This window comes from Perca fluviatilis, chromosome 8, assembly GCF_010015445.1.
Source record: "Perca fluviatilis chromosome 8, GENO_Pfluv_1.0, whole genome shotgun sequence".
Lineage (NCBI taxonomy): Eukaryota > Metazoa > Chordata > Actinopteri > Perciformes > Percidae > Perca > Perca fluviatilis.
The window spans coordinates 5,433,138-5,443,049 of NC_053119.1; the positions used below are offsets into that span (position 1 = coordinate 5,433,138).

General features: G+C 40.7%; 1 protein-coding gene across 1 annotated transcript; it reads left to right on the plus strand.

The window, feature by feature from the left end:
- Positions 1-1,215: 1,215 nt before the first annotated feature.
- On the plus strand, positions 1,216-8,590 carry zgc:174862 (uncharacterized protein LOC100142646 homolog). The gene is made up of 2 exons (XM_039807463.1): positions 1,216-1,290; positions 5,405-8,590. Exon 2 carries the CDS (start codon positions 5,411-5,413, stop codon positions 6,704-6,706), a length of 1,296 nt encoding a protein of 431 aa, XP_039663397.1. The 5' UTR covers positions 1,216-1,290; positions 5,405-5,410; the 3' UTR covers positions 6,707-8,590.
- Positions 8,591-9,912: the final 1,322 nt, after the last annotated feature.

Sequence of the window (9,912 nt, forward strand, 5' to 3'; positions counted from 1 at the left end):
CTTCATACCTCTCAAGTCACACGCATTTCAACCTGTTCACACGCTCACAATCCACACCTTGTATTTCTCACGCAGAGAAGTTACCAGGGTAACGCCCACCAAGTTGCGCCGCTATGTTTTAAACAGTGGAACAGGAAGAGGAATCAAGTGAGTTCCCCAGAGAGTTCAGAAGGCCCTGCCAAGCACCAGCTGAGTGAGTGCGGATTTCGTCGCTGTTTGTGACTTTGCCTGAGACTGAGTGACAAGTGTACTCGCCCTGTTGTTTATCTGGTTGCCATGACTTGGCGAGTGATGGCGTCCTGTCACTGTTCCAGTTGAGGGGAGAGAGAGGATGACAGTTGGCTTGAGTTTGTGTAATTATGACTTTATATACTACATGTAGCTACATAGCGGAAACCCTGTTGTGCGTCGGCCCTATTTCTGATACTGTGGTGGCAGAAATCAACATAGAGGAAACACTGGGTAGCTTTTGCGCCTATTATTATTATTATTATTATTATTATTATTATTATTATTATTATTATAGCTACATGTTGAATCGGCTGCAGGGCTACTCTGACAGTTTTATATTTTTATACTTTTATAATAGGCCTACCCATAATAATTTTATAACAATACTCATAATAATTTGGAATATTTTTAGTTTTTTCTTTCCTTTTATTTTTACCTCACAACCTCCCGGCCCCCATTGTGAAAACCTTTGGCCTATAGGCTATTTCATTATATTTTATCCAGACAATGCATAGTATTGATTATTGCACAACACACACACACACACACACACACACAAAGAAATGCTGAATTAAATTAAAAAAAAATTATTTGTACGAATTTATGTGTCATTTATCAGATCAGACCCCCGTCCCCACCCAAGCCCCTGCCGCCAAACTCTCCCTCTGAACTCTGTTCCTGTGAAGCAGAACATAGGGGCTCATATGTCGAATGCTTTTTGAAAACTTAAGGCTTTCTTCTTCATAAAACGTGTCGGACATCATCCCATTTTTGTATACATTTTTATTCATTTACATGAGTAAGCTACAGGACAGCGTCTTTCAAAACATGACCTGAGCGGAAGAGCAAAAAAAAAATGAATGTGTCATTACCCAGCACATCTGAAAAAGCACTTCCTGATGCGTCTCTGTCCCCAGCACATTTCAAACCAAACTGACGCCCATGAGCACGCCCACATTTTCATTGGCAATATGACAAAAATGTTTAAGCGTGATAAGAATACATATTTTCATTGTCTCTGACTTGCACACTTGGATTCAGACAGGCAGCAGCCAACAGGTAAAAGATCTTTTAAGGATTTTGATGATTTGAAACTGAACTCTGCTTCTTTCTGAGATCTTACATTATCACTGCTGTCCTGGGAAACTCTCTAAATGTCTCATGGGCTAAAATAAACTGTCCTCTTTTAATCGTTGTGAAAATTAATTCATCTATCAGATAATCCATGTCGTTTTTAAATGTATTTTGCTGAAGAAAGAGTTTTCTCAAGACATAAAGGAACATTTAAAGTATAGGTTTCCTGCTGTTGAAGGCTGTCAGGCTGTCAGGTGGCCTTATCAACATTTAAACTGGTTTTACTTGAATTATATTTCCCGTTAAAGATTCCTTTCGAATTCAATGTCAATGCAAATGATGGTGGACAAAATCAACACAATCCTCATTCTGTGCACAAATACGTTCCAACGTTAATCTGAAGCTAATATGAGGCCTTTTTTAAACAAAGTTTACGATCTTTTTAGTACCTAATGCACTCGCTGTGTTTTCTTGTTGAGCTGCGATGGAGCGACAACAACACAAAGACTGTAATCGGTGCTGAAAGATGTTTGAACGTATGAAGATATCCTCTTGATTTGTCTAATTCAGACTGCTGAAGCCTGATATTAACGTCTTCTAATGGATCTGGACCTGACTTGTTAAAATGTCAACCTTCCGTAAATCTTTATTTGTCTAAAACGGTGTTTCTCAAACTTTTTCAGACCGTTTACCCAATAAATAAAAAACTGACGGACCAACATAATGCTGAAATATCTCCAAAAACAAAAGGCCTCCTACTTTAACTGTAGATTACAATTACAGCCAAATTAAATGACAGTTTTCATAATATAATCCATTTTGTTCTGTGGAAGTAACTGTAAACTTTAACCCTCCATATTTCTTTTAAAAGGTCACGCTGATCATGCATTACATGGTACACAGGTACATTGTGTCGCAAAACACTCAGATTCAACTCTGAAGTCCAACAACACAGAGAGAAAACAGCCAATTCAAATAATAATGTTTGAATTTATACAACAGTTTATTTATAACAGGCTTTGGACAGTTTGAGAAACTCTATTTTGAATTTCAAATAAAAAAAATGATATTTTATCAAATCTACTCTTTGGGAAATAGATATCTAAAACATTTTAAAATGCTCAAATCTGGAGTCACGGGTTTCAGAGGACAGCTTTGATACATGCACATATTACATAATATATATACTGATATTACACATGAAATGTGTTCATAACCTCAGAATCACAATCAGCTTTAATGGACAATTAAGTGCGAACACATACAAGCTAGGGCGTAATTTCTCTGGGGTCAGGTGGGACATGTCCCGCCCCCAAACCCCCACACACACACACACACACTTTTCAAAATCCTGTTTGTGTCCCCCCCACTTTCAAATTTGTTTGATACTTTATTTAGCCTATAAGTCTCGGGGATTGGCCCCTATTTTAAGCAACAAAGACATTTTTCTTATAGTCTCTTATAGTTAAGTACTATCATTTCTGGCATAATTTGTCATTATGGTCAACTTCATTATTTCCTGGATTTTGTATAACCATAGTAACTATAAATGTACGTAGAAATGGGATTGAAATTGAAAAAGATTTCTGCCGGAGGACACCCAGACCCTCTGTTTTGTGTCAACCCAAAGTTACACCCTTGCATACAAGGAATTTGATTCTGGCTTTTTGTTGCTCTCAAAGAACATACACACAGACTAAAACATGCTTAAAACTAATAGAATTGGAGGTAATTAATATTTGCTCTTGATCACTCGAAACTCAGACCGCTCTCTCGTAAAAGATAAAAGATGTCGGTCATTTCCCAGAACTGACAGTGAATCATTTCTGGGAAATCCCAGAGACCGGTTCTCCCTGAATGCACTTGACTCGACTTTGTGAACATACAAAGATAAGAGGAAACTAGACTAAGTACATTTACTCAAGTACTGTACTTTAAGTACATATTTGAGGTAGTTTTTGACTATACAGATCTTATTCTACTTTATACTTCTACATATTTCATAGGGAGGTATTGTGTTTATTAAGTTTAATAAAATATGATGCATTGTGGTAAGAAAATAACCCAACAGTAAAAAATAAACTCTTGAATCATTCCACATCATGTGCACATTACCTTCAAAGATAGGTATTCAAAACCTTCGGCTGCTCGAAGCAGCCAGAGTAAAATCAGGTAAAGCAGGTTTAAGCTGAATGCTCTGAGCAACCACAACCACAGCTTAAAGTCAGGCTGAGTGATGTCATGAAACAAGCAGTTTCTAGAGGAAATTGCCAACTCAAGACTGCTCTCAAAAGCCACCAAAATTTCACATGACTGTTCTTCACCCTGGTCACCCACTGTTTGAACTCTTGCCCTCAGGGAGACGTTACAGATGTCTAAAAACAAGGACTAGTAGATTTAGGAAAAGCTTCTTTCCAAAAGCAATAACGGTCCTAAATGAAGCTAAAACTTTTTTTAATGATGCCGTTTGCACAGTACTCAGCACTTTATCACATTAGAATATGTATTATTCACTTAATGTGAGGGTGGTAAGTTGAGTTTTTATGTTATGGTTAGGATGTGCTCACAGGAAAGATGAGAGAGGGTTTGCTATGAAGGATGGGTGAGATGTACTTGGTGCGTGCGTATGTGTGTGTGTGTGTGTGGGCTTGTTGTTAACTATATTCGTGGGTTCCAAAAACATGGAGTCCAGTATATTGGGGGCTCCCGACAGCTTTGTGGGGCCAAAATGCTGGACCCCACAAGTTTAAAGGGCTGTTTAAGGGGTTAAGACTTGGTTTTAGGATTAGGGTTAGAATTAGGTTATGGATAGGGTAAGGGTTAAGGTTAAGGAAAGGTATTTAGTTGGGATGGTTAAGGTTAGGGTAAGGGTTAAGGTTAGGCATTTAGTTGGGATGGTTAAGGTTAGTGTAAGGGTTAAGGTTAGGCATTTAGTAGTGATGGTTAAGGTTAGGGTAAGGGGCTAGGGAATGCATTATGTCAATGACGGGTCCCCACAAAGATAGTGCCACAAACCTGTGTGTGTGTGTGTGTGTGTGTGTGTGTGTGTGTGTGTGTGTGTGTGTGTGTGTGTGTGTGTGTGTGTGTGTGTGTGTGTGTGTGTGTGTGTGTGTTTGCAAAGAATGTGTTGTGAGATGAGTTATATATATATGTGTGTGTGTTATAATGATGCACCTTACTAGAGTGGCTGGAGAAATAAACCGCTATGGGTTGTTTGCATTTCTTTAAACCAATCACAATCGTCTCGGGCGGCGCTGAGCTCCGGACGCAGTGACGGTGGCTCTGCTAAATAGTTTCAGGAAGGAACTTGTTTTGGTGAAACATTTGCACTCCAGAAAAGAAAACGCTACAGACAATATTAAATGAAGTTAACTGTTGGCACAATACAGTAACGTGAGCCATTTAAATTAGCTGATACATGGTTAAACCTCATTAGCTCTTACCAGTGTATCATCGTGTGTACTTCGACCACAGCAAAATCTTACCAATCGGTTAAAACGTCCCAGTTAGAGAGTAAAATTGTAAACATATTCTTTTAAAATCTTTACAATCATTTCCAGAAAGAACCGAGCAGGCCTGCCTTGTTGCACGATCCAAATTTCCTTGCCATTTTCAGCGTGTGGCTTGCTAGTTGCTAGCTGTTTTCCGTAGTGAAGGATTTTAAGAACGGCAACATACAGAGGAGGGAAGGGGAAAGGCAACGTGCCGGATGTCAGGCTTTGCCCTGGAAATGTACTTCCATTGATCCAAACATTCAGTCTGGTTCACTTCATTTCACTGTTGTACTATGGACCTTTTTCACAGCAGACATTTTGGCTTGTCACAGCTGAAATTTATAACCTTAACGATTGCTCAATTCCATCAAGTGTCCCAGTAAGCTATTTCAGTGAGTCAGCATGCCCAATACCAGGGCCTCTCCTAAGTGGAATGCAGCCATCAGTAATTGTTTAATACCAGGACCTCTCCTAAGTGGAATGCAGCCATCAGTAATGGGTTTGAATACACCTGTGCTTTGCCTACTATGACATGTCAACATGTCTGCTGTGAAAAAAGGTCTATTCCATTTCAGTCCAAGCTGACTGCCTCTCTGTCTCTACAGCTAAACATGGATCTAATCAGGAGAGCCACGGGACCGTACACATCCGTTGAAGATTCTGTCTTGAACCTGTGTTTTACAATCTTCCGCACTGTTGAGAAAGTGAAGGTCAACCGGGAGCGCTGCAACCAAATCTCAGACAGAGTCAAATCGCTGGAGAGACTGGTTCTCACTATCAAACAGAAAGGGCCGGGCCAAAATTCTGCCACTGTGGAGGCCACTCTGAGGGATCTCTGCGTCACTCTGGACTCTGTCGCCAAAGAAATGGAGAAATTATCCAAAACCAGCGCTCTTAAGAACGCCCTGAAGTCCAACCAAGAAGACAAGTTCTGGAAGATGGACAGAACCCTCACTGATATCCTCCATGTCCTGTCTGGGACTCTAAACATCGAGCAGGGCAACGCACTGTACGCAACCCCTCTGCCTACCCCCAGCCCCATGGCCCCCGCGACCATGTGTAGCCCCCCAGCCTTCATGAATAACCCCAGCCCCATGCACCCCGAAACAAAGTGTAGCCCCCCAGCCTTCATGAATAACTCCAGCCCCATGCACCCCGAAACAAAGTGTAGCCCCCCAGCCTTCATGAATAACCCCAGTCCAATGCCTACCGCGGACATGTGTGACCCCCCAGAGTATACCCCTAGCCCCATGGCCTCCACGACCATGTGTGACCCCCCAGCGTATACCCCTAACCCCATGCCGCCTGCGACCATGTGTAACCCCCCAGCATATACGCCCAGCCCCATGGCCTCCACGAACATGTGTAACACCCCAGCGTATACCCCTAGCCCCATGGCCTCCACGAATATGTGTAACACCCCAGCGTATACCCCTAGCCCCATGGCCTCCACGAACATGTGTAACACCCAAACGACCACATATTACGCCAGCCCCATGGCCTCCACGAACATGTGTAACACCCCAGCGTATACCCCTAGCCCCATGGCCTCCACGAATATGTGTAACACCCAAACGACCACGTATTACACCAGCTCCAGGGCCTCCACGGTCATGTGTAACCGCCCAGTGGCCACATATTACACCAGCCCCATGGCCCCCACGGTCATGTGTAACCCCCAAACGACCACGTATTACACCAGCTCCATGGCCCCCACGGTCATGTGTAACCCCCAAACGACCACGTATTACACCAGCTCCATGGCCCCCACGGTCATGTGTAACCCCCCAGCGACCATGCGTAGCTATAGGCCAGTGGTCCTAGGCGCCATGGCCCCAAGGCTTGTTTCACCACAGGCTACGGTAATAACTGTTAAATCAAACTATGGTTACTCCTCTCCCTTCTAAAAAAAGAACATTGACAGAAATAACGCAAGGCAAAAAAAAACAATCATCCTGCGTTCGCCTAAACAAAAACACAATTTTTGTTAAAGATTTATGACTAGGACAACTTTACACACCATGCTGAGCTGTATCTCAAAACTAATCTTAAGTAATACAAAAAGGCATCCTTTTTGGGAGCGCCGTGGTAGCTCAGTTGGTAGAGCGTGCGCCCATATATAGAGGTTTACTCCTCGATGCAGCGGCTGCAGGTTTGACTCCGACCTGATCATTCCCCATCCATCTCCCTTTTCATGTCGTCAGCTGTCCTATAGAAATAAAGGCCTAAAATGGCCACAAGAAAAACGGGTCTCTGGTGGATGAAGGAGTCCAAACAATGTTTTTAAAATGTCTCTCTACTCAAAAAGCCAAAGTTCATTTTAGACATATATATGTATCTGCTGTTTTATTCATATATTACAATGCTTTAGTTAGCCTAAGACGTTGGTGAACTCATTCCAAGAACCAGAACAGTTCGCCCACATGAGTAAATGTTTGTTTTCACAAAAGATTTGAAAATCTTTAAAAAAGGGACGGAAAAACTTTACTTTTCAGCTTTAGGCCCAAATGACCTGTTAACCCTTTGCTTTAGGACTTTGAGACCCGCTATACAGAAAGCTGAGTTTGCTCTGAACATTTAGATATAAAGTATATGGGTATCAGGTTATATGCAAATACCCTTTAAACTGAAGATAAGAGGGTTAACAGCGTTATGTGTAATTCATTTTAAAGGGTCAATAAATTGTAGAAACTCCAGTATGGTGATAGCTATTAACTAACAAAACTGTTAATTCATGCTCCTGGGAAAATGTTTCTTTCTGAACTCTGAGTTTAAAAGAGAATAACCTGCATAGTTAAGTTTGTTGTTTTTCTGTTTGTATTAAAATATATTTACTATTCATTATTATGATTTTATTCCTTCTATGAGAAGCACTTAATTACCTTTTGTGCTATATAAATCAGTGACAATTTTATCACATATTTAAACATACAATATGTAATTTTCTGCCGCAAGGGGGCATGGATGCGAGGGGTCTCTCGATCAAAACAATGGATGTAAACAGACTTTTGATGACATCATGAAGTGGCATGGGATTATGGGAGTTGTAGTTTTCGTTGTTATAACACAATTGCCGATTAAAACATATCTGTTCACGAATGGGTTTATCCATTACAGTTTTATCCACGTTACGTTTAGTAATGTTTCAGTAACGTTTATTCATGTCATTCTGATGAAATAGCTGCAGTTTGCCCCACATAATTATGTTTTTCTTGATTCGATTTGTATTGGTAGTGGACCAGCGAGCAAGCGAGCTAACATTAGCCAGCAGCTAAAACCACAATAAAAAGGGTTTTGTTGTAACCTTACTCAGCGCCGCTGAGAGACTTACTTTGCATGAGCTACTTGTCAACATAGCACATAACGTTAAGCTGGATCGATCGATATTGAAATGTATCAATAAATAAGATCTCTGCTGTATTACTGTGTTGCAAGTAGTATGTAATCAATGACAAAATGATGCTGTGTGGCAGAAAGCAAGCTGTATTACGGTTACAGAGTATTATTCTTTCTGGGACATTGTATGATTTACAATTACTCTCGAACGTATCCTCCAGGTTTCCGTGTTTTGACAGAAGTTAGAGTATCTAGAGGGGTCAAAGGTTTTATGACGCCACTGACAGGCGACTAAATGAAACGTCTCGTGTCATTGAAATCAAAATAACCGATTTTTCTGGGTTTGAACATTGTTGGAAACATTTGGGATAGTGTAAGTACACAACTCAAACAAATATAACATTGTCGTTTTTAGACATTTTAATGCAGAAATGTTACATATTGTACCTTTAAAGCAGGGGTGTCAAACTCAACTTCCCAGAGGGCCACACTGGAAAAGGAGAATCGCATCAAGGGCCAGACATGTAGAGTTTATTTTCATGCTTTTATTTCGAAAAAGTCAAATATCTTTGACTGTATTATTCCATCTCATATAGTCTTCTCACTTACAGTTTGGTCGACATAAAGTCCTAAAAAAGGCTGCAAATAGGTCCTTAGAAATCAGTAAATCAAGCAAAACAAAGATTACATTTTAAAAGTCGACTCACAGCAACCTGTTTCCCAGCTTTAATTTCAAAAACTCTCTGCTTCTGTGGGAATTTCTGGGAGTCTCAAAGTCGGCAAATCTACCAAATTCTGCTCTAAGTGTGGTGTAGTTGCCAATATTGGCAATATTTATCGTGAACCTAAATTGATATGCGGGCCGGATCAAAACCTGCCAGGGGCCGGGTTCGGCCCGCGGGCCTTGAGTTTGACACCTGTGCTTTAAAGGATTGAAGGATTTAAAGCAATTTAAATGGTCTTGTGTGTAAAAAATTTACTTCTTGTTAAAACATGTTACAGAGAACTTGTTTTTGATTAAAGGAACAATCAGTAACTTCAATACTTGAGCGTGGAGATTCATTTTTGACCTCGGGTAACACATCTGTGATAAAATATGCTTAACTTCTAACAATAACTTTGTCTTCAATGTTTAAGTATTCTTTTTTCTTATTTTAATGATATGCAACAGCTACTTATGCTCATATTCTCTTTCCTTACAGATTATTTACTACAGGAAGTCTGTAATTTTGACACACTTTTCTTCAGACTCATACATTAGCCCAAATAACACAGCCGGTATTATTGATATGGATTAAAGGATAAAAGAAATAGGACCGGACGTGCTCAACTCCCTTATCTATTTTGCAACCTTTAAACGCTGGGTGCTGAATCCCAAAAAAATTCTAAACATCAATAAAAGGTTACTGGGACAGCACTCCAAATAAATAGTTTATTGCCAAGGAATTGTCTGCACACGCTGAGGAAGGGCCCTGCCCGAAACATTCGTTGTGTGGCAATAAACTATTTAATAAGAACGCTATTTAAAAGTCAGTATTATGCGGCGACGAGGAAAAAGATCAGGGTTTGGATTAAAACACTCCCAAGGAACACGCATTTCCCAGGTCAAAGTCTTTTTTGTTTCCCGGGAAGCGAACAGGGCTCTCTGGCTCGAAAGTCATGTTTGTTAACGCCCACCCATCAAACCAAATCAGACCCCCTCCCTACGCGGCCAGCCGGGTTCTTATACAGCAGCAGCCAATGTGGTGCGCACAGCAAAAAGAAACGTGGAAAACAT

Bases quoted from the DNA above. Each gene is read 5' to 3' on its own strand.
- zgc:174862 (XM_039807463.1), top strand. From the start codon at position 5,411: ATGGATCTAATCAGGAGAGCCACGGGACCGTACACATCCGTTGAAGAT.